We start from the raw sequence: 24,156 nt of genomic DNA, 5'->3' as shown, positions 1-24,156 counted from the left end.
CAACCTAAGCAAGCCACGTAAGCCCAACTGAACCACTATCCGAAACAAAGCTTCTCTGACAGGTTATATTACTTGAATTACATTCAGGCAGACCCATCAGCGAAACCTACAGCATGACTCATCTTATGGCCCCACTCTCATCTGGAGGGAAAACAAGGTTATGTTGGGAGAGTGAGGCTGAGTTACTGTAGAACTGATTCACACTGATAGGCTTGAACTCCAGTAAGTTATATGCATTGATGCTTTTCAGATTGAGCAGAGGCAGAAACCAAACCCTGCCTTAGATGAGAAGCTTTAGAAATTAACTCGTAATGTGATAATGGAAAAGTGGCACTGTTATATTGTATAGGTCTCATTAGCTGATTGTTGCAAAAGGATGTTGGTGATTGTCCCCTTAAATGGCTCTATGGAGGGTTTGTGCAGTCATAAATTGATGTTTTCTGAGAAACCAAGGCATGAATTTGAAACAGAAACAATATCTAGATAGATGTGTGTGTAATAAGCACGATGGGCAAAACCTCTCACTTACACATGAGTACTGTAACTGACAACACTTTCATGATTCATTCATTAAGCCAAATGATCAGCCCTTTTCCCTTAGCTGGAACATTTTATTGCTGAAGTACAAAAATATTTAATTCAAATACAGAATATCATGTCAATTATTACTGTTTAGATACACACCACTGTGTTTCCAACACATCCTGGTACAACATGTTTACAGAAAATGATGCTGAATCAAGATCTGTACAAAAATCTTTCATAATCCTTTGCACATAATTTCAAGCACAGTGATAATTATAAAACAGATCCAAAATACATTTTGATGTATTCTGGTCAAAAGAGATACTTTATACAGATAAACATACATTTACACAGACACACACACACACACACCCACTCTTAAGTGTTCATCCTCAGGATCCAGTCGATGGTCTCTAGCAGGAAGTGCATGTTGTAGTGGGCAGCGATATTCCTGAACACGGTGACCTGCTCTGTGAAGTTCTGAGTGCAGAATAATGTAAAAGAAAACCATAAAACCCACATTAAACAGACCCTTAAGAGCACTGTAAGAGCATTAAATGAAACATTAGATGATGGGGGTATAAATCTCTGACCTCAGAACAATCAGATTTAATTATAACTGCTCAGGAAAAAGAGTCAATGCATCATGAAATCTCAAAATTCACCATGATGTGGTTGCCTGCCTTTAGAAACAGTATTTTTCACTCTTAATCACATTTTAATGTTTTGTTGTTGACAACACAGAAGCAACCACTCGCTTTTTGTATGTGAAATAATGCAAATCTGTTTTAAATAATTAAACATGTGCTACGCAACTATTATCAAAAATCTGAAATAATTTTTAATTTTGCTTCAATTTATTTTTCAAATTTATTTTTTATTTGATTTTTCATAATTGCTTATCATCCCATCCCTAATTAGATTAAATTACATTACATTAGCTTTACTGTCCATGGCAAATTTACCTTTGTTTGAAACACAAGGGCAAATCTGTCACTAAACAACAACAACCAATTATAGTTCTGGAGTGGCCTAATCAAATCCTGACTTCAAACTAATTGTGACGCTGTAGCAGGACCTTAAACAGGCAGTTCATGCTCGGAACAACATGGCTGAATTAATTAATAGCAATTCCGCAAACTGAGCCATAAATGCTCCACAGCAATGCGTGAGACTCCAATCTTAGGAAGATCTCCAGTTTTAGGAAGTTGTAGTTGTTGCTGCTAAAGTTGAAGGTTAAGTTTAGGTGCATTTACTTTTTCACACGTATGATATAGGCATGGTAAAACCTTTTAAATAAACAAATTAATATTTTAAAAACTGTTCTGTGTTTCTTCATGTCCTCCTTGTCTTATATTTTGTATGGTTTTAAACTACTTAGTGTAATACCTTTAAATAACAAACCATCTACAGATAATTATCTATTATCTAATATTTTATCTAAGATGTGAAATAATCATTGATAAATTGGGACCAAATTATGAATCTTGCAAAATTGCTCAACAACCCTGCCTTAATTAAATTAAATTAGATTTGCTTTACTGTCCATGAAGGAAATGTATTTTTTGCTGTACAATGACCAACATATAATTCAATACATACATAAACACATACATTCTTACACATTTTTACACCCTTATTCACTACTGCATGAGTAAACCTCATTTTGGTCATACCTTTATGGTGAAGGTGAGTTTAAAGTCTCCAGCACAGGTGCAGTACAGGGGCATGTTGGCTTCCTTCACCCCTTGGCATTTGGCACACTCCTGTAACCAGATAAAAGCATGATCACCACACTCTGTGAGCCAACTAAAAGCAAATTTAGGTAGGTGCAAAAGGTCTAGATCACAGAGAGACCGTGCATGAACACTGTGTTCTACCATCTAACTGATTATGTAGGGCACAAATACACAGTTCAGCATTTTCTGGCTCTAATATGTCACTGGAATATTTCCCATTCAACCTTAATGTGCAGCAATAAGACTGTCCCATTTAAATGGTACTACATCTTTGGTTAGTAAGTCCATAAATTATTATGCGGAAATAATTACATTTATTACAATATATTGTAGATCAGCAGTCTTCGTCTTAGAAGTAACAGTATATGGCTGCCACTTACCAGGTCCTGCAGGGTGTAACTCATCAGTTTCTTCTGCAGAGCCTCCACTAAAGCCATTTCTATTGAGTCAGTGTCATACGGGGCCTGGCAGTTAGAGCAGAACCACTGAGGTAAAACCGACCCATCCTACACAGGAGGAAAGCCAGAGAAGAGGAGAGAGTGAGCTGGATGAGCTAAAAATAATAACGTTATATAGCACTGGAAAAGTACAGGAAAAAAAAGCTATTTTAAGTACACCAATGGCTTCTTGATCATTTCCTATAGCAGTTCAACTTAACTTTCAGGTTTGTGGTGAACATGGATTTGAGTACTAACCTGGGCTACGGAAGGGTCCTTGCAAAGGTCAAGGTCACGACAGAAGTTGCAGTGGTGGCAGATGACCTCTGGCAAGACGTAAGAGTTGCAGGGGTCATGGAACTGAGCTTCCTCGGAAAACTCCCCAACGTCCACCAAACGCAGGAGGTCTCGCTTTAACTTATTCACTTGATTTACAATGTTAGAATCCAGAGAGAGGACCTGAATACACACAAACAAAGATGCATTAAAGTTTAGACAAGCTATACTGGAACTTGTTTTACACATACAAACTTGAATAAAATTTTTGAATAAAAAAACTCCTAAAATTATTGTGCATCTACCAAGCTAGACCATGAACGGCCCAAGCCGAGAAGCAAAGTACTGTGTCTCACCTGGCAGACGTATTTGATGAACTCCAGAGACGGATTGTTGAGGGGCAGGTGTGATCCAGGCAGCACAGGGAACATTTCAGAGGGCAGAGTCACGCTGCGCGTTCCAGACACCTTCTTCTGAATCTTTTGTGTGATGGTGAAGAAGTTCTGGGTAAGCTCACTGGACACATACTCCTGAGAGAATGTGATCATGCCTGCAGACAACACAGAGAAACAAGCTAAACAAACCTAGAAAGAGAATACAGGTGTTACACCTTCACTCATCCAGTGATTTACCAAATATAATTCTAAGAGATGATTTTAAAAACAATAAAAATGAAATAAAAATTACATTGTTAATTCATGGTGTTCGCTGGTGTGCAGTTTTTTTTGTTTAGCCTTACTAAGTCACAGAACATTAAGTAAAGTTATTCACCACACTTAACATCTTTTACTTTGTCTACTCATGCAAAGAAATGAAAAGGGGTGTAATTAAAATACATTATATGCAGTTCTTACCAGGAAGTGCACTGACATCACCAGCAGGTTGTTGGGTTATTTGGCTCCCACCCCGCCTCTTTATAGGCGTGGCTCCAGGAGCATTCCGTCTAAGCTCCTCCTTCATGCTGTGATACACAGCAGCTATATAAGCTGTACAGAGACAAGACAGAAGCAGGAAAATTATGTCACTAAATAAAAGGCTTAAAGTTCTGTGAGAAGCATGTTGGGGGGGGGGCTGTGTTTAAATGGTTCAAAATAAATTACCAACAAATAATTTTGACGGTACAAATGGGTGTTTGAAAATTGCAATTATCAAAGTATAGCGCTGAAATATTAATATTTCAATGAAATGTATTTAAAAAACAACCCACCTGAGATGATCATGAGGAAGTATTTCTGACATGAAGCTGTCTGAGGCAGATACTGCATGATGTTCCAGTTGCTTTCAATCAGGTCCTCAACCTCTTCATCCCCATCTTGCTCTTCATCTTCCTGTTCATCAGCCTCTTCGTCCTCATCATCACTGTCCTCATCTTCTCCTTCCTTCTTTCCTTTCCTCTTTTCCATGCCATTCTTGTTTCATTTTCAAAAAAAGCAAATGAGCAATCGAATTGATGTTTTCTAATTTTGATGGGCAAGAAACAGTTGAGCAACTCCAAAATGGGAAGACTACGTAACAAAACGACCGGTTCTCTTTACGTATGATTTCAACATGTCGGATATAAATACAGAAGCATTGTGCCTTTGTGCTTGTTGACTACTACGCACATGCAAAATGTAAGTGAATCATGACATACCTCTCCGTACATAATACTGGAAGGCAGTTTCCCCTTGACTCCTCCATAGTTGGCAGGATCCATCCACAGTAGGAACTCCCAGCATCGAGAAAATGTGATAGACAGAGAGTGGAAGATCTCCCGGGAATGGATACTGCAATGTGAGAATCAAATACGAGGAATTTTCATAGATCACTCCACTCTTGAAGGCTTGGCTACTTACAACCTTTTGAAGTGGGGCAAAATAATTACTCTTATTATTTTTATTGTCGTTTTATTCTTTCAATTAAGTTTTATGTTTAGCCTGAGGATAAACTACAAATACTTGTGATAAACACCTGCTCTGTACAGATTAGCAACTAACATGGACTGTCAACTGTTAATCAGAGCTGGGATCAGATTTTATAACACTGCTCGGCCTTAAAAATGATCATATTGCCCCATAAACATGGGTAGACAATGACGTAAACCTTTTGACATTAACCTTTGTGCCATTCATGTCATACTACAATCATATAATGCCATGAAATTTGTTATTCAACTAAACTTTTACATGGAAGTGCACAATATAATTGTGCTTTTCTTCATCATGCAATGTCCTTTACAAACTGAATCTGGTATCTCAGTAGGGAAAAATATGCAGTGGGATGAAAGGGATAGACAACCACTGGCACTGTTAAGGGGGAAAATTAGGTCTCACCTGTTGGTGATGTACTCCACGTATGCAATGGCATCGTCAATGCGCCGCTTCTTGGTACTGAGGATGATACGGTTAAAGTTCCCATAGACAACAGAGGAACCAAGCCTCTTAAACTCAGCAACCAGTCTGAGTGAGAAACAGAGAAACAGAGTCAATTTCTTGAGACAATATCTGTCAGATGAACCACATCATTAGAAATTCATGCTGAGTAACATTATGGCAAAAAAATCCTCAAAGAGGTCATACTGTATTGTCAGCTTTAGCTTGCACCCTTCCCAAATGCTTTTTGTCTGGATTTTGTCACTTACTGCAAAAATAGCTTCTTCATCATGTTGAGAAGTGTGCGGTGCAGTGCTGGGTCATACAGCAGAGAGCTGGGGGAGCGCAGCCAACGATAGAAGTGCATCACCTGGTTATCAGCATAAACATTATGGTACTGCGTGATCTCCCGCACCCAGCCAACCACCATACTCTTCAGGATCCTACGCACACACACACACAATTTCAAAGAAGAACATGTTTTCAACATGTTATCAATATCACAAAGTTTACAACATGTCTTAATCACTTTATTTATTTATTTATTTACATTACCAAAGTGATATACACTAAAGATGTCCTTAGAGGAAAAAAACCAAACACATACACACGCAGACACACACCTGAAGGTGTTGGAGCAGAGGGCAGTCTCATCATAGCTGGCCACAGCGCTTGCCCCCTGGTTCCCTGACATCATTTCCTCCAGTGAAGCATGCTGGATGACATCAAAGCTAACACCCAGACTGGCCCCACCCTCCATGTCATTCACATGCTGAGACTGGAGGATGGTGTTCACTGCCAAGCTCTGAATGTCCAACTCCACACACACTGAAAGAAGCCCCACACGTAAGTATAAAGAATAGCCACTGAGTGCATTCTCTCATATTTCAGTAAAATAAAATCACAGCACTGTTAGACATGGTAGAAAACTGGGCTTTATAGTGAAACTGATTGCTAATTTTACTTTATTCAACCCAGGACAATCAACTAAGGGCTAATGAGTTCTGCTAATCCATATAGAATGCAGTGTACCTGTGGAGAAGCAGCCCTGCATGTTGATCTCCACAGAACCACGCTCATCACTCTCCATCACCAGGCGGCTGTCATCTGCCTCCTTGCCCCCAAGGTCAGGTCTTGCTGTGGGAGAAAGCCACAGCAGGTGGTTGTGCTTCCGCAGGTGACGGGCCAGAAATAGGTCTGAGCCAAAAATGGAGATGTCCTCAGGTAGGTTCCCCACGGGCAGGTGATAATACCTGCAGAGTGGAGGAACATAAGGAATTATGAAGAAGTGGGGGAAAAAAAGGAAATGACATGAAAAAAATGACATGCAATGTTAAAAAGCTGAAGGTAGGCATAAAAAGCATTTAACTTCTAGTCTAAAGGACTGGCCATCAAGCCTAAGATTATAGTATTATGACAGAGACCTAGAAACAGCATCATTTAGCCCAGGCATCATCTATGTTCATTAAAGTATCCTTTAGGTTCTAATTTCTTTTTTTAAAAAGTCTTTGCCACACCTACAATACAAGATCACTCAGAGATGCTCAAAATAGCCTCCTGCTAATTCATTTCTGCCTTTTATCTTTTAAATTTTGGGAAGCTGGGTCCAAATCAGCCCTAAAGATCATCATCTCTCAGTGGATTATGTGTTGTACCTGGCCATGTCAAAGGCTTGTGACAGGCAGCTGTCCAGATTTAAGTAGTGTTTGATCATACGTCGGGCACCGTGTCGCTGCCAGTCTAGCACATTGTAACTAATTTCATCTGTCACGTGCACCGGGACCACTGGGAACTCCTCCAGCACAGCCATGCCGGACACCAGCCGCCGCAGTTCCCAGTTAGACTGCACGGCGATGAGAGTTGGACCACGACGTTCTTCCTAAAAACGCACACACAAATATACACACTAGATTATTTTCCCATCACTTGAAACACTAGAGCTGAAATTAAATCACAAATATACTGTATTATGCAACTTAATATATTTTAATTATATAGTTTTTAAACTTGTAGAGTGAAAATGATACATTTAATTAAAATTATGTGCATCATAGTAAAAATTCTCTTTTAGCCCTTTCACACTGCATTCTTTCATTATAGTGTACAATAAAAAAATATGAAAAAAAAAACAAACAAAAAAAAACAAAACAAAAAAAAACAAAAAAAAAAACACACTGACCACTCACAGAGTCATTATAGCAAATTAGAGCACATTATAGCAATATATGTGTGTGTAAAGCCACCAAGATGAGTGTTTATACCTTGTAGCTGAGCAGAATGCGCTGCAGGGCACGGTATATGGCCTTCACATCGTTCTCAGCGCGCACTTCAAACAGGTGCTTCTCAGGTGGCAGCAGTTCCTCAGAGGTTTTCTCCAGGAGGGCGGTGCGCTCTGCTCCATACATTGTACTCAGGTTTGGCATCTGGTTACTCCGAACCTGTCGGGGGTGCCAGAAGGTTAGAAAAGAGAATGAGGGATAAGTTATTTTTAGGAATAAAATTATTGTAGTAATTATATTGTAATTTTTAAAATGAACAATAAAAAGTAAGAGTGTAAAAAAAAAATAAAAATCCATAAATAAAATTAAATACATACAGTGCCCTCCACAAATATTGCCACCTCTGGTAAGCATGAGCAAAAGGAGCTTTGAGCTTTTTGATCTTTCATTTAAAATATTTTAACAAAACCCCTTTAAGTTATAGAAAAAAAAGAAAAAAAAACTAAATTCTTATGAAAAAAAATGTAGTTTTTTTCTAGTGAGCCACAATTATCAGCAATTATTGAAACTTTTAAGAGTGAAATCTAAGTGAAATGTATTTCTATTCATATCTTGTGTTTATGTTCACCTGTGATAAGGAACACTTAAATTGTCAGCAATGATGTGAAGTATGGTGGTGATGTTGTGGGGTTTATTTTCTTCTCCAGCAGAAATAAAATCAAAACTTGACTGCCTCAGCCACAAAGCTTAAACTGGGCCATATAGTTTGGATCTTCCAGCAGGACACTGATCCAAAACACACCTCCAAATAAACAGAAAAATAGTACACTGACCACAGACCTAAAGTTTTGCCATGGCCACCACAGTCCCCTGACCTGAACCCTGAGGAATAAGCTGAAGATGTGGGTCCACAGTGTGGATCCCGGAATCTAAAGGTTCTGAAGAAGTTCTGTAAGGAGGAATGGTCTCAGATCCTTTGCCATGTGATCCCCAGTCTCATTAAGCATTATAGGAGAAGATACCGAGCTGTTGCGCAGAGTATTAAAATGAAGGGGTGCCAATAATCGTGGTTGAAACATTTGAGAAAAATAATACTTCCTGATGAGATTTTTAATTTTTTTTAGGCATTAAAGAATATTTTTACAGCCTGTTTTGCTCATGTTTACCAGGGGTGCTGCTATTTGTGGAGGGCACTGTATATATTAGCCAAATGACTGCATGACATTTTATCTTACAAATAAAGCAACAAAAATGACCAGAATCAATTCTGCATTTAGGAGAGCAAATTTGTTTAAACAGACAAATAAAAATAAAAAATTATGTTTTAGTTCTTTTCAGGCTCAAAAAACAGTTAACAGTCATCATGAGGAAGAAAAATAAAAAACACACAAAAAAAAAACAAAACACAGTGGTACTAACCGTGTCAAGGACGAAGACGTTGGCTTTACGCTGAGAGGGGATAAAGAGGCCAAACAGAGCCTTGTGGCCCTGACTGTGATGGTACAGGTACATGTGCCTCACACTTCCTGCAATACAAAGACTTTGCAAGTTACTTTCAAGGCCACAAAACAAAAGCACCTATGACAAGTGGCTGAAAAGTGAAAACAACCTGCTAGTAAATGAACAAGAGAGGAAAAGTGATTAGGGGTTGATTTGTCTCATAACCTTGAATGTGAATGTGATGCGTGGGTTCATACTAATGTTCCCAGCACTGGGTGTAGTTTCAAGTGTTACCTGGCTCCAGGTAGCTGAACTGGGCGAGGGACCGCATGTCCAGGTGCTCCAGGTCGAAGGTATCTGCTTCGCGGCCGGCAAGCTCCCTTACCACCTGCTTGTTTACCATACATACACAGCCCAGCTGCACCAGCGCCCGGAACAGCAGCGGCACCTGCAGGATGGACACACGAACTCGCTCGGTCAATCAGGGAGTTCAGGCACTAGATGAACTATAGCAGTGAAAGAATGAATCAGATGTTCAGCCCCTCAGAAAATCTCTGTTTCTGTACAATGTCTACAAGGTTTCTTCAAAATACCACTGACATTCAAAACAAAATACATTTTGAATGTATTTCTACACAGGAGAAGAACAAATGGGTACATTTACATTCATGCTTTTGACAAATGGAAGAAAAAGACTGTACAAAACAGCAAAACACTGTTAACAATATACCATTACAGAACATTGCAGCGCAGACAATTCTGATTAGTCCGTTTTCCAGAGACAAACAAAAATGAGTGTGATGTTTTGTCAACCTCCAAATTAAATTAAGCTTCACATAAAGGAAAATTAATGGAAAATTAGAGACATCAGACATCTGCTAATGGAACCATTAAGCACATAAATGAACACTGAAATGTATTTCAGATATTAAGATTTGTCCTAAGGAAACCACTACACTCATGATTCTAAATGGTTTATTTATTTGCTTACTATCAGTGGAGTTTTATACTTCTATTGTGGCCAATGATAGTGTACAGCAATTGTCAAGTGAAGCACGTACACTACTGTTCAAAAATGTGCACTCACTAGGATTTCACAGCCATTTTTAACGACTACTTAAAAGTAAAAATTACTATATACTATCAACTGGGCCTCTTTTCTTAAATGCGCTACCATTTAAAGTGGTTGATGAATATTTAACTTATCTTGGCCTTACAGTGCCAAACAATCCCAAATTGTTGTTTAAGTTAAATTTCTTAAGCATGGTAGATAAACTTAAGGCAGACATTGAACGTTGGCGTCTGCTTCCTTTGTCTATGATAGGCCGAGTCAATGCAATAAAAATGTAAAAATGGTGATACAACCAAAATTTATGTATATTTTTCCAAACCTCCCTTTTTTGTGCCTGCTACATTCTTTAACCGATTGGATTCAATAATAATGCAATTTGTATGGGGTTATAAAACAGCATGTATTTCTAAGATTCATCTACAAAAGCCCTATTCAGATGGAGGATTGGCCTTACCAGTGCTTAAACATTATTAATGGGCTGCAAATGCTAGAGCTCTTATGTTTTGGAAATTGGGATCTTCGTACAGTCTAGTGTCAAAGGATAGGCAATGTTGGGTTGATCTGGAAGTTAAATCAATTACAGGATTTTCTTTGCTAGTTTTTTTGTCTTCAAACATAAGGTCTGCTCGTGGGCTGATTGGCAGAATTTCATATTGAGGAATTCACTTAAAATATTGAACCAAATTAAGGACTTCCTCAAATCTCCTGCAACCTCCATTCATACTCCTCTCTTCCTTAATCATCTTTTTCCGCCTTCTGTTATGGATCATGCATTTTCCACCTGGGCTGATAAAGGGTTATCTAGTATTGGTGATCTATATATAGAAAATAAACTTGCATCATTTCCACAGTTGAGAGATAAATATGGTCTTCCTCATACACACTTCTTTCGTTATTTGCAGGTCAGAAATTATGTACAAAAAAACATTCCAAATTACATTTATAAACCAACAGATCATCCATTTTTTTATTTTTTTTTTTTATTAACCCTTACTCTCAGCACCTAATATCTAAGTTTGTTTCACTCTTATTTTCCTCTGCGGACACTGACCGCTTCAGGGAGGCATGGGCTGCAGATATTGGCACTTCTTTGTCCAAGGAGGTCTGGGAGGAGAGTCTGTCCAGAATCGCCAACTGCTCTAGCAATTCAAAGTACAGGCTGATACAGTTCAAGGTCCTGTACAGACTCCATTACTCAAAGTCTAAGCTATTTAGGATCTGCGGATCATTGTCTTCACTTTGTGACAGGTGTGAGATTGCAGATGGCACCTTGGCTCATCAGTTTTGGTTCTGTCCAGTCTTACATGATTTTTGGTCCAATATATTTTTATTTCTTTCTAATCCACTTGACATCCAAGTGTCTCCTGACCCTGTTGTTGCGTTTTGTGGCTGTTGTGAGTCTATGGTTGATTTTTCCCGAATTCAGCAGCAGGTTCTAATAACCAGTATGGTCGCTGCCAAAAAGGTCATTCTTCTTAACTGGAAATCATCCTCAGCCCCTTGTTTTAAAAGATGGCTGTCTGAGATGACACACATTGTCCAGATGGAGAGACTGAGATGCTGTGATAAAAAAAGCTCAGAGACATTTTCATTTGATGTGGAATAAGTTCTTGGACAAGTTAAAAGGACCTTAGTTGTGTTTTTCTTTCATCCTCTCCCTCCTTTTATTTATTTATTTATTTTTATTTATTTATTTATTTATTTTTTCTTTTTGGTCTGGATGTTGGATTGGGGTGGGATATGGGAGTGTATTCAGAATGTTTCTGTTTATGTTATAAATGTAAAATTATAAATAAAATACTAAAAAAGAAAAAAAAAAGTAAAAATTATTAAGGATGAGTCTGATATTTGTTAACTTGTTTAGTAGTTAGTTGCTTTGTTAGTTTCTTTCAAAACAAAAAGGACATTAAGAAAACTAAGAGTACCTCTGAAAACCAAAAGCATGCAAAGCAACAAAGTGAAAAAATGATAAAACTGTTTTAAAGTCTGAAAAAAGTATTCATTTTTTTCAAAATTCTGTGATGAAAATTGGCTACAACTACAAAGTACTGATGGAATAAGAACAGTCTCTAAATAAACTCTCCAAATATTCAGGAAATCTAAGGAAACTTACTAAAATAAATCTACTAAGAGCATCCAGCAGCACTGCGACTCTGAACTAACATGAACCCAGCAGCTGATTAATTTTTCATCAATAAACAGAGAGCAAAGATGTCTTGCTTCAATGTTTTTATGAAGAGGGAATAGAAAGATAGGCAATCAGAATGGAACTGACTAAATCATGATAATTGTGGCTAAGTAAGCTTAGATATCAGATGTTACATCAAAGCGTGGGCAGAGCAGCAGAGATAGCGGCTTCCCAGGACACAATTCATAGAGGATGCATGCTTCATTTTAAAAGCCCGTCATAGATTTACAAGTTTATTATGGTAATAATGCAGTGGCTGGACAAAATTGTGAGCTCTGGCAAATACTGTCAACACTAGTTGAATGTGTGAATTCTCATGATCACAAGATCGCAGATTTCTGGAGGATCGGAATTTGGAATCACTTGTCATTAATAATTGCTGCTACTTTTTAGGCTAAGCCATAAAATAATAACAATAATTATTGTGATATAACTTTCCTCAATAGAAACAAGAAATGTTCAATAAATGTCCAATATCATACCCCATTCTCACACTTCTGTGTTCTAGCGACAGCCCTGGTGGCATTTTCCAGTGCAAGAAAAGCGACACTACTCCGCTGTCACCACAAGAGGGCGCACTTTTGAGGTCTTCAACATGATTCTGAGGTGGTGGTAATTAAAATGGGTCACCAAATGTACTTCGGCAGCCGTGAAAATCTATACAAAACATCTACGTGCGGGAACCCCTGGCCAGTGTTTTACAGTTTTAAGAGACTATTCAAAAGCCACAAGATGTAAACGTCTGATTTGACATTTATGATAATTCTTGATATCGACTCATACAAAAATTCTTAATCATTTTTGGCCATGTCGCCCAACCGTACTACTTTATTCAATACCTTGTACAGTGCAGAAACTACAAATACTTTAAGCTGGATACCAGGTATATGATGAGGTTTTCGAGATTTTGGGAATAGCAAGTAACTTTGTAAATGATGAATAATGTTTTGTGATTATCTGATTATAGTAGATCCTTATATTAATAAAAAAACATTAGTTCCAAACATTTGAATGGTAGTGTACATGGTGTTCTCAAATCATAAGTTGTGGATAGGATGCAAATTAAAAGGCCTTGTCAAATAAAAGGCTCCTGTCTATTCCATTACCTGTGTCTCGTAGACTCCTTCTATGTCCGGGGCAGAGAGGTCTGCATTGATCTCATTGATATGTTCTTGATACATGTCCTCAGGCACAGAGTACTGGTACAGGTAATACACTATGTTGGAGCGTGGCAAAATCCGGTTCACCTGTAAAGAAGAATGACTCCATTCAAATGTTTACATATAGAACTTTTTATGGGCAAGTTTTACAGACGTGTGCGTTCACAAGACGATCATTTATTAATTAGCTCTATAAAATAGTTCATCTAGAAAGGTAACCTACAAAGCATCTTGCTCTTACAGACCTTTTTGTATGTGGCCCCTTCTTCTTGCTTGGGCACTCTTTGATTGACATAGAACACTCGCGGAATATTGAGCTTCATGCAGTGCAGGTCACTGCCAATCACTGCCCACAGCTTATACAGGCCTGGGTGGCTTGTCTCTGCAATCTAGAGAGGATTAAAAGACAAAAATAAGAATAAATAAGAATATATTTAAATATTGTGGGGGGGGGGAAAGTCACTTGTATAATGAGCATAGTACAGAAGTCTTTACATCCAGACACTGAATACAGTTTCTGGTTGTAGATTTTGTAAAAACTGGTAGTTAACTGAAACTGTGTTATGCATTCCAACAATTACAAAATCCAGGACCAGAATCTAGATTCAAAATACAGATCTGAAGACCTATGGAACAGAAGGTTCATTGTACACAATTAGTTTAACAAAGGCAGATGTGCTGATCTTTTAAAAAACATTTTAAGACCATGATTGGCAGAAAGGAGCGTAATGGTATCCTAGATTAACCCTCCTATTTGAGAAACCTTAAAATATGGTATTAACACAGAAGACTGTCCCACCTGTACAATCTGCCAAGGCATGTCCAGAATGCTCCTGGCTGTCCTGCGCAGGAAGTTCCCCAGCCCTGTGGTTGGTCCGCCCCTGATTACTCCACCTCCGGTTGGCTGAGCCTCTCCGTCAATCAAGCGGCGTTTCTTCCTGCGCTCCTTTCTCTGACGGATCTGTAGCTCCCATTTTTTCTTATGGTAGCGCAGCCAGACCAACCGCTCCTCCTAAAAACAAACACATTTTCATAGATGAAAGATTTTACCAAAACCATTAATCTTGATGGAGGCCAACTAGATGAAAACATTGGCATTTTCATTTGCCACTGTCCTGACTTAATTAATAGTGCCATATTTTGAGGTACGGTCTCTACATGTCTAAATTTATACTGAATAAAAGTGTCAGTTAAGCACTGTAGCCATCACAAGCTTAGTTGACTGCACATAAAATCTGCTGATTATTTTAAGTGATTAATTTAAAGAAACTGAGACACTTCTTGAGAAATTCTCTCCTTGTCTCAAACATCTGTTGAGAGTATGTTTGGTTTATGCAATTTATGGTACAAACACAAAACCATCTGAATACTTAAAAGTAGAGCGGCCCTTATCCACTAAAAGGACTCCCATAGCTCTATGTACATACATGAGTATGTGCACCTATTGCGTCCACACACTAGAGGCTAGCATCTGTTAAAATGGTATTTGCAAACTTTTCTGCAGTACCCGTGTTGTGCCCCTAGGTGGCGGTGGTCCCAGAATCTCTCTCCAAGACTGAGTAAGCTCCAGCTCCTGAGACTCCGTTTGGCTGTCCTCACCCTGAGATGCTCGCTTCCTCTTTGTGCTGATGAGGATGGCAGGTTGCAGGGGGCGCTGTGGAACCCCGAAATCTTCTATATCAGGAGCCCCGTCCTGCTTCTGTTGGGTCACCTGAGAAAAAGAAAGAATGAAAGAGTACAAAAAAGAACAAAAGAGCAAAAGAAAGAGTGAAAGAAAAAGTGAAAGAACAAAAGAAAAACAAAGACAAAAAGAAAAAGAATGACAGTACATGTAAGCGTGATGAAAGACAGAGGCAGCAAAAGTCTAGCTGTGCATTCACATGTAATGCTGTGCACCCAGGGATGGATTTTAGGAGGACAATACACATAAATAAAATCCCACTTCGGAAATCGTCATGTGAAATAACACATTTTAATTCCATCCACATTTACGAGCTTTAAGACGGCAACTGATACCTGCGTTTCCTGCTCTACAAAAATAAGTACAGCTATACTTCTTAACGTTCATTCCCCTTCAAGGACTTTCTGAGATTCGACCATTATTTGTACCTGTCTCTTTCCTTCACTAGTGAACAGCTCACTGATTTTCTTCTGTTTGTAGATGTCATTCTTTTCCAAAAGCTTCTTATGCAACCAGTCTGGATGGCGCACTCTGGGCACAGGGTTTTTCACCTGAGAAAACAACAAATTAAGCTGTGCACTCAGACATGCACATATCATATGGAAAAATCTACAACTAGAATAGGACTTTGCAAAGACACACACATTATTAAACACACACAGCATTAATAAACTATGATAAACCACATCCCAATCCTGAACTGAAAGCATAAGCATGGCTTCACCTGTTGTAATGCTGCTGGGATGGTGATGATCTTTTGAATAGCACTACCAAGCCTCTCAATGTAGTAACCCCAGTCCAGGATCTGACACAAAGACAATAACACAGTAATATTTTCAATATAAGTAATTCATTACGGACAAAAAGCCTGACAACAGATCAGCGAATGACATTTATGCAGAAGACAGACATACTGATCTAATGTCCAGGTCGTGAAGGCTGGGCATCTTGAGCCATTTGCGCAGGAAATGCTTCTTTACACTTGCTTCAGCCTGGAATATGGCCAGAGGAATCGCCCTTCAAGGAAAAGGAGAGAATGCACTGAATTTCTGAAGGAAACGCTTTAACACTGTTTGCAACCAAAAGAGCCTAAAACTGACTTTGGTTTGTAAACTCACCAAAAATAAAATAATGCATAACCTCATGTTAGTGATAAAATAATTCTGAAAACTCTCCCTTACCTTTCAGTAACAGGTGAGCCTTCAGGTTTTCGGGAGATGACGTAGCGGCAGCTCAGGCCAGCGTCCTTCACCATCTGGTCACCAAGAAACTCAGCCAGTCGCTTGGCTGTGCTGATAGAGGTGGACTTCTGTTCACCATAGTCCTCAAGCTTTCGGGACATGGATCGGTTCTCTGAGATGAGCTCAAAGAGCTCTGCATCTGGCATGTTAGCCGCCTGTAGCGCAGGGAGAGATGACTCAATGTGGATCAAGCTTTCAATTTCAATTAAAGGGCATAGACAATTTCATCCTTTCCGTTCTTAAATATATATAGAAATATGCATTTTTCTGACTCACAATAAAATGGGTCAAGGCATGCAATATTCATTTTTATTTTTTAAAATTGAAATAGATCTATTGCAGTACCATTCACTGAATACAAAATTTGTGAAAACAAACACTGGCAGTACTAACAAAAATTTAAATCATGGTGAACCGAAGAAAATATTTTAACATCCACTGACCATTGACAGTGCTGCCAAAAAACAGCTTTCATATACCACGTTACCTTGCTGTAGAGCACATCTAGCCAGTAGTCTGCCACTTTAGCAACAGAAGCATAGACCTCCTCCAGAGTGGTGCCCTTGAGAAAAGCCTCGAATACAGAAGACTGAAAGATTTTAATGAGCTGGAGCTCTCCTCTCCTCTTCACTTCGAAGCCTTTCAGCTCAGCCAGAGAACCATCTTCATTAAAGACAGCATACCTGGCAGCCCGAACAGAGACACACACACACCCCAAACATTAGAATGAAATCACCTCAGACAACAAGAACTGTCTGCCTAAGATACCATGGATTGTAACTCTAGACTGCCATCACAAATAAAGACTGTTTAATATTAACAAATATTCCTCCAAAAAATGTATAATTTACGAACACAGTTATCATAACATTTGTCCAAAGAGCATTAAGTCTTTCAGGCTGATGCAAAAACATGGCTATTTCTGCTGTTTTACCTACTCTTTTCCATTAATAATGTGATTTCTGGACACTGTTGCTGCCTTTGATATGTAAAGAGCATGATCTAACAAAGTTAAATAATTCAGAGATTGTTTTTTTTTTTTTGGTTTGTGTCATAAACTACCATTGTGAACAAGAAAACATATGAATAGGCAAGTAATTCACCTATCAGTTGTGCTTTTTCTTTACTCTGATACATATCAGTAATATGTGCTTTCTACTCTGAACTGTGGTCTTAATGAGCTTGCACACTTGTTCAGGGAGAGAACCAAAACATCCAACAATCCAACAAGAAAGGAAGCCTTGGGCTTATTTTAAATGTTGTATATAGTGATAGAAAACACGGTAGTACAAAAACAAACAAACAAAAAAAAAAAACTCAGGTTCTATTTGATGAAATTGATAAAATGCTTTTACTGTTGCCAGCAGGGACATGCACGCAGCATACCTCCTCTGATGGCATATTTAAACAAGCGGCTTCCTTTTTTGGGTGCCCTGGGGGCTCATCAGGTTCACTGCTGGAAAGATGACAGCAATATTCTTCATAGCATTATGCCTGATCTTTCAGGCTTCAGCAATGTAACACATGGGGGAATTTTCTCACCTCTTCTTTAGCTTCTTGCCCTCCTCTTTGGAGGCAGGCAGAATCATGGCCAGGTATGGTCCATCTACCTCAAAGAAGATGCTGTTCTCTGCTCTTGTCTCATATGTCAGAGAGGCCGGATCTACCAGTTCTTGGTACTGATGATTGGTGAAACCTTCCTGTAGAAGATAAAACAGAAATAAAAATTTAAGCTGGGTGATGTAGAAACCTTCATAACTATAATTTTACAGTATTTTCACTGTCAGTGTTCTCACTCTTTTTAGGGAATCATTTTCCAGATCTTTCACAGGACAAATTCTAGGACATATGCACAACAGCTGTTGCTTGCAAAAAGCCATCTTAAAACGATGCACAACTGCCACCAGCTTTAACACTAAAACCAGCAATACAACAATCACTTACTGACCAACATGCTCACCCAAATGATTTGTCAACCAGTCATCATTTCAATCAAAAGATCTACTAAAATATTAGAAGTAAATGTTACAGGCTGCAAGTTGGCATGTGTTAAAGCAGCTCTGCTCTCCCAAGTATTCCAAAACAGCGTGCAACCACGTGCGACACTGCAGCATTTCAAACATTAGGTCAGAATGGACACACAAACTGGACGTTAGCAGCAAAAAATATGCTAAAATACACAATCTCTGTAGCATAACTCTTCTAGGACACTTCACAATTTGCTTTATTTTACAGGTGTTTTCCATGACTGGAAAATTAGTCTAAGATCTAGGGACAGTTCCAGAATGTGCCGGACCCTGTACGGTTTTCTCTATTCAACGCTTTACAGGGATTAAGTCAACTTGCCTTGACCATGATGTTGAGCATGGCTCCAGGATAACTTATAGTGACTTTGGGTTTCTTCTCATTAGAGGCCTTGATGACAAAGTTCTCAGGGAAGGTGTTAGGGAGGACACACCAGATACCATCAGTGTCCAGCTCCAAAGGCCTCCTGTACCAACAAGCAAGCATTCAGACAGAGACAATACAAGGCCTAGAAGCTGACAAGCTTGCAAACTTTAAAATCACAATCTTAGTAAATTGATAATACTTTACGCTTGTTATTCTGTTTGGCAGCAGAAGATTATTTAGTGTGGGAATGGAAGCCTCACCCAATCTGCTCGATCAGTTCTCTGGCCTGAGTGATGATGTTGGCTCCTGTGTGACACACAATACCAGCCATTTCCATGGAGTACCACCGTGCTCTGCAAACATAAAACGGGTTGGACAATTCATCAGTCTCTTTATTACTGTACAAAACTAGATTATTTTCAGGGACCAAGGACACCAAAACCTACAGAACATTTCGAACCATAAACAGAAAATGAGCAAACATGGATGTGTGTCTGAAGCGACCGCAATCAAGATATTTTAGGCTACTGACTGTGTATTGACTCTAGAAGCAACAAACTATTGTAAGGAAAGTTACAGAAGGGCAGTGAAGCTTTTTGTGTGAGTTACGTCACTGTGCTGTTAGGTACGCACCCTTTTCTCATGACGTATCCGTAGAAAGAGTTAAGGATGCACTTGTGTGCGAGCTGCAGAGAATCATAGAGGATCTCCATGTTCTTACAGCGCTTCATTTCAGCTGCATCACCGCTCTCCTGAGCCGCAGATAGCTTTTTCTTCCACACCTAGTGAGAGAGAGAGGGAGAGGGAAGAATAAATTTTAAAGCATTAATTAAAGTAATAACATTTTCCCCTAAGGGATCATGTTTCATCCTGAAGATTCTTAACCTCATGCACTGGGGGACTGGCTTGGCCAGTTTTATTTGGGCTTGAAACCAGTACCTTATGCAGTCCTTTAAACTCGTAACGTCGATCACGGAACGCTCGGACCGTGTCAACGTAGAAGGAGTTCTCTCTCTGGCAGATCGTGGTGACTCTCTCCTCCAGCCTGGTCAAGTGCACCTTCTTGTAGGCCTTCCTGCAGTAGTCTGGAAAATAACACAAGAAAATCTTAGCCTCATCTTAATTGTCAGATCTGGTTTCTAAGACCTAGCCTTACCCAAGTCATATTCAGGTGTGCACTTTGACAGGCAAATGTTAAAAACTATAACTTACAATTCTGTTACCAGAGACATCTACATAAACGGTGCTTATGGTGTCTTAGGATTGGTTATGGGTTTATTTAGGCTGACATGCAACTGACAATCACCTCCCAGGCGTTTCTTCTCGTGGCGAGCCTGCTCCTCCCTGTTGAGCTCGTGGAAGGCACGAGGGTTCCCGTTAGGAAACAAAGGTGGGAATTTCTCAGACTCCAACTGCTGCTGGATACGATGGAACTCACTACGACTGGCCGGCACTGTAGGGTATGAGAAAAGATGTGTCACCTTTCATGTGGAATAAACTTTCCATTTGGAATCTGAAGCCCTTATTACCTACGAAGGCTTCAGTCTCAATTCTAGCACAAATGAATGGAATGGACTTGCCATCAGTACGCCCAATGAATTTGATTGAAAAAACAATTTACTCTATAAACTAATTTGGAAAGCAGGCCCACTGTGTTAGTCTTGAGCAGAGTCTGCTCAGGAAACCACTTACTGATCTCTCCTCTCCACTGCCAGGCCATCCTCCGCTGGCAGTTGGCGCCAGGCTTATTAAAATCACATGCAGCACAGGTAGCTTCATCTACCATGGCAGATGGCTGAAAGCACGAAAGCAATGCATAAGGGTTGGGGGGGGAAGGCACGTAAAAAGGCAAATTAAAAAGGTGTATTTAACAAATCTTGTGGTTGAACATGACGTGCTATGGACATTTATGTTGTCTGTGTTCTAATATACCTGACCAGTGCATTAAGAGCTTAATAACTACTTGAAGAGTTAAATCAAGTGTTGGAGCCAGAAAATACATGATAGCAGATCAGGTCACCAGGGCTGTGATTGAGAATGACTGATCTATTCACACAAGTAAACATCTGTTCACTGAACATGTAAACATTTGTAAATGCTAAGAACTACTTGGCTTATCTTATATATGGTCTACTGTAACTTACCTGTAGTCTGTTGGTAAGAATGATGTTGGGGTACATGGCCCCAACATCTAGATGGTAAATAAGAGGACACTCAATCCTGTTTGGCACTTCCTTCAGAGAAATCAACTTCCTCTTGATCTCATCACAAACCTGGGGGAAAAGAAAAGCAAATGGATGAGCTGAACACAAATTATATTTTATAAAAGCTCAACACAGCTACTGACCTGAGTGAAAAAAACAGGTTTTATCAGACCCAGATCCATCAAATGCACTTAGACATTTCAAAATACTTTTAAAAAAATTGTTCGATTACAAACCTCGTTAAAATTTGTGACCTGCTCCAGTGGAATCTTCTCCTCTTCCTCAATTGCGTGACGAAGAGTCCTCTCCACTCTTTGAAGCAGGAAGTCAAATGCTGCAGGATTCTGTTGACGCAGATACAGACAATGAAAAAAGAAAATGAAAAACATTGAAAAGACATAAAAGCAGTTCTGGGAAAGTCTTTTTTATTCTAAAGAACAGTGCTGCTGCAAAAAAAGGTGAGTTTTAAGCTTTCGTGCTCTGCATTAAACTCACTTTGGTAACACAGAAACACAGAACAGACAGCAACAGAAAAGTACCATTTTGAAACGGCAAGGGATGTCACTGCGAAAGACTCCAGACTCCAGAGCCTCAACGTGGCCACCAACATAGGTCTCAGAGTCCAGAACATGGCCGTCATCTGTAAGTTTATTAAACACTTGCTCCTGCTTATTAGGGAAAACAATGTTGGCATGGAAAGCCTGCACCATCAACAGCGCCTCACACAGCGTCCCCGAACCTTTACGTAACACCTGGGAGAAAACATACCACAGACATACAGTCATGCAGAGGAATATGGAAGAAATGGTTAATTTAATGAGCCCTGACTGCAGGCATCCTTTTTTCCATGTTGACCAGAATATATTAAAACTCAGGGCATTCTGAAAGACCACAAACATTTTTTAAAAGAAAACACACAGGTAGGCTTCCCACCCAGGAGTCCCACCTAAACCTTTCTTAAATATCTTTCCTGCAGTCTAAAGTAAAATCTTCTGAATAATTATTGGTGCTCCTTTGTGGATTTTTTGGCACCACAGACCTCATCTGGTTCCATGGGGATGATGGTGCACAAGGCAAAGATGAAGGGATGGACGTATTTCATGTAGAGGTAGTAGGTGGCCACAGCGTCAGACACTGAGTACGTAGCCAAAGTCTGAAAGACAAATCAAGTGAAAGTATTAAAAACATGATATAAAAGACATGGTATTAAAGAAAATTGTAGAAATAAACAAAACAAACAAACAAAAAAAAACAAACAAATGCATGAAATCAGTACCAATGGGCATAACCAAAACCTACAGTACTGCGCGGAAGTCAGACACCACCCTGGAACATGGACAGGAACGCTTAAGATCTGAAGCTCCACTCTTGCTTCAGATCTTAAGCGTTCCTGTCCATGTTCCATGTTTTCTCTGTGTCTTTTGACCACTTTTTTTAACTACAGTTTTGGAAGCTGTTTCAATTCCTTTTAACTTATATCTAACCTCCTCCTTTAGTTTGCGAGGCAATTAAAGAGTGTTTGGGCAGTTGCTTACGTGAAATATTAGAGTCTCTTTAAAGGATAACAATGTCCGTCATACCTTTGGGAACAGCTTTTGTTGAGAGGACACAGCTGTAACTGATTGTTTTTAAAGTTAAAGTGACAGGAAAGTGTACAAAAGTAAAACCTGGACAAATTAAATGCTGACAGAGTTAATACTAAACTTAGTCATAAAGGCTTTCATGTAATTTTCTGTTAATTTTTTTTGCTTTTTTTCCTAAATGAAAAATGAATAACTTAATGGCTGAAATTAAATGAGTGGGTGGAGTTTTGCACAGTACTGTATGAACAAAGCCAATGTGTCTGGCTGTTTCTGCTTGTAACTCCATCCCTATACGTTAAATCAAGATGAACATGTAAGCACGGTCGCTGAAATGAACATGAGAGCATGAAATCAGTTCAGCTCTACCTGTGGTTCTTCAGTAGCCATACGGCACATCTCCTCTGGGTCCAACTCAACAGGGTCATAACTCAGCTTGGCCTTTGCTGCTGCCTTCAGGTTATGGCTACCTACTGGCAGGTAACTGTCTCTTTTTACCCATCTACAATGAATGAGAGAGGGAGAGAGAGTGATCGCATCCATCATCACTTTAACAGCTCCATAAGCTCACTCTAATTGCACTACTGTTTAGATTTGCACTATTTATACCCACAGACCTTAATCTGTATGTGCCTTATGTAACTTTAGTGTTAATTTCAGGACCTTCTATATTTATATTTTTTATTATTCTATTTTTCTACAATTAGTGTTTATTTTTACGATTAGTGTTTATTTAATGTCTATTTAAATACACACTTTTCCTGTTTACTTTCTATTTAATGTTATTGCTACACCATGGGGTCTGAGAGTAATGCAATTTCAGTACTCTGTATGTCCTGTACATATTGTAGTATTGACAATAAAGACTTGACTGATAGCACAAAAATAGATACTAGATACAAAAATCTATGAATAAAACAAAAAAGGCTGTTTTGCATATAATTATCTTCACATTAAGCTAAAACCTCCCCCAGCTGTATCTCACTGGCCTTCGGCTCCTCCTACCTTAGACAGTCCATGTGAATGGCCTGGCTGGCTTTGTATTCGCCCTGGTTGTCCTTCTGAAAGCCAATCTCTTGGTGCATGCTGAGGCCATGTTGGGCTGCACGCGCCTCTATAAATGGCCTGATGGAAGGAAAAAAATTTGAAGTCACAGTAAGTCACATGCAAGCGCTTACAGAGTATTTGACTTTCTTACTGTATGTTTGAGCTTACCAGTCAAAAAAGTCTCCGTTGTAAGTCACAAAAATATTGGGTTTCGTTTCATGGACGTGCTCAAACCATCTCTGAATAAGAGCAGCCTGAAAGCAGATAATGTTAACCTTGTCAGTAAAAAGTCTAAAGGAAAGTGAAAAAAGAACAGAATGCAGCTGATGATAAAACTCCAGTCTTTGTTCGCTCACTTGCCTCATCAGGTTCATTGAACACAGTGAAGGGCCCCTCATACTCCGGTTTGGGAGTGAACTCAAAATCTTCAATGTCCTCTGAGACAATCTCCCGGTTTGTGATCAGAAAACCCTAACACAGAACAGAATGAGCAAGTGAGTCACAGCACACAGAACAGTCAAACACCTAACCCTTTATGAGCATTTTCTCCATGCAAAGGTTTATTAACACAAAAAAGGTTAAACTGTTACACAAATGTAACCCTA

At 39.2% G+C, this 24,156-nt stretch overlaps 1 protein-coding gene across 1 annotated transcript in view; it reads right to left on the bottom strand.

The window, feature by feature from the left end:
* Positions 1-215: 215 nt before the first annotated feature.
* The window catches only part of pole (polymerase (DNA directed), epsilon), a 28,583-nt gene continuing 4,642 nt past the window's right edge, over positions 216-24,156 (bottom strand). Inside the window, exons 10-49 of the mRNA XM_036599025.1 lie at positions 23,912-24,022; positions 23,720-23,805; positions 23,510-23,629; positions 22,874-23,006; positions 21,964-22,077; positions 21,464-21,676; positions 21,161-21,268; positions 20,865-20,993; positions 20,413-20,515; positions 20,027-20,173; positions 19,660-19,805; positions 19,354-19,502; positions 18,981-19,073; positions 18,676-18,820; positions 17,872-18,029; positions 16,817-17,012; positions 16,270-16,484; positions 16,003-16,105; positions 15,813-15,893; positions 15,517-15,639; positions 14,915-15,118; positions 14,207-14,419; positions 13,653-13,796; positions 13,354-13,494; positions 9,282-9,435; positions 8,967-9,073; positions 7,590-7,766; positions 6,984-7,207; positions 6,361-6,581; positions 5,952-6,156; positions 5,598-5,771; positions 5,290-5,415; positions 4,611-4,743; positions 4,185-4,386; positions 3,832-3,963; positions 3,334-3,527; positions 2,960-3,160; positions 2,645-2,770; positions 2,202-2,291; positions 216-1,005 (exon numbers count right to left, since the gene is read on the bottom strand). Coding sequence (XP_036454918.1) covers positions 904-1,005; positions 2,202-2,291; positions 2,645-2,770; positions 2,960-3,160; positions 3,334-3,527; positions 3,832-3,963; positions 4,185-4,386; positions 4,611-4,743; positions 5,290-5,415; positions 5,598-5,771; positions 5,952-6,156; positions 6,361-6,581; positions 6,984-7,207; positions 7,590-7,766; positions 8,967-9,073; positions 9,282-9,435; positions 13,354-13,494; positions 13,653-13,796; positions 14,207-14,419; positions 14,915-15,118; positions 15,517-15,639; positions 15,813-15,893; positions 16,003-16,105; positions 16,270-16,484; positions 16,817-17,012; positions 17,872-18,029; positions 18,676-18,820; positions 18,981-19,073; positions 19,354-19,502; positions 19,660-19,805; positions 20,027-20,173; positions 20,413-20,515; positions 20,865-20,993; positions 21,161-21,268; positions 21,464-21,676; positions 21,964-22,077; positions 22,874-23,006; positions 23,510-23,629; positions 23,720-23,805; positions 23,912-24,022 — 5,943 coding nt within the window. The 3' untranslated portion in view covers positions 216-903. The remainder of the gene's footprint in view (positions 1,006-2,201; positions 2,292-2,644; positions 2,771-2,959; positions 3,161-3,333; positions 3,528-3,831; positions 3,964-4,184; positions 4,387-4,610; positions 4,744-5,289; positions 5,416-5,597; positions 5,772-5,951; positions 6,157-6,360; positions 6,582-6,983; positions 7,208-7,589; positions 7,767-8,966; positions 9,074-9,281; positions 9,436-13,353; positions 13,495-13,652; positions 13,797-14,206; positions 14,420-14,914; positions 15,119-15,516; positions 15,640-15,812; positions 15,894-16,002; positions 16,106-16,269; positions 16,485-16,816; positions 17,013-17,871; positions 18,030-18,675; positions 18,821-18,980; positions 19,074-19,353; positions 19,503-19,659; positions 19,806-20,026; positions 20,174-20,412; positions 20,516-20,864; positions 20,994-21,160; positions 21,269-21,463; positions 21,677-21,963; positions 22,078-22,873; positions 23,007-23,509; positions 23,630-23,719; positions 23,806-23,911; positions 24,023-24,156) is intronic.

Source organism: Colossoma macropomum, unplaced genomic scaffold (genome assembly GCF_904425465.1).
Source record: "Colossoma macropomum unplaced genomic scaffold, Colossoma_macropomum, whole genome shotgun sequence".
Lineage (NCBI taxonomy): Eukaryota > Metazoa > Chordata > Actinopteri > Characiformes > Serrasalmidae > Colossoma > Colossoma macropomum.
Note: the sequence above shows the minus strand (reverse complement) of the source record. Positions and strands in the feature narration are given on the sequence as shown.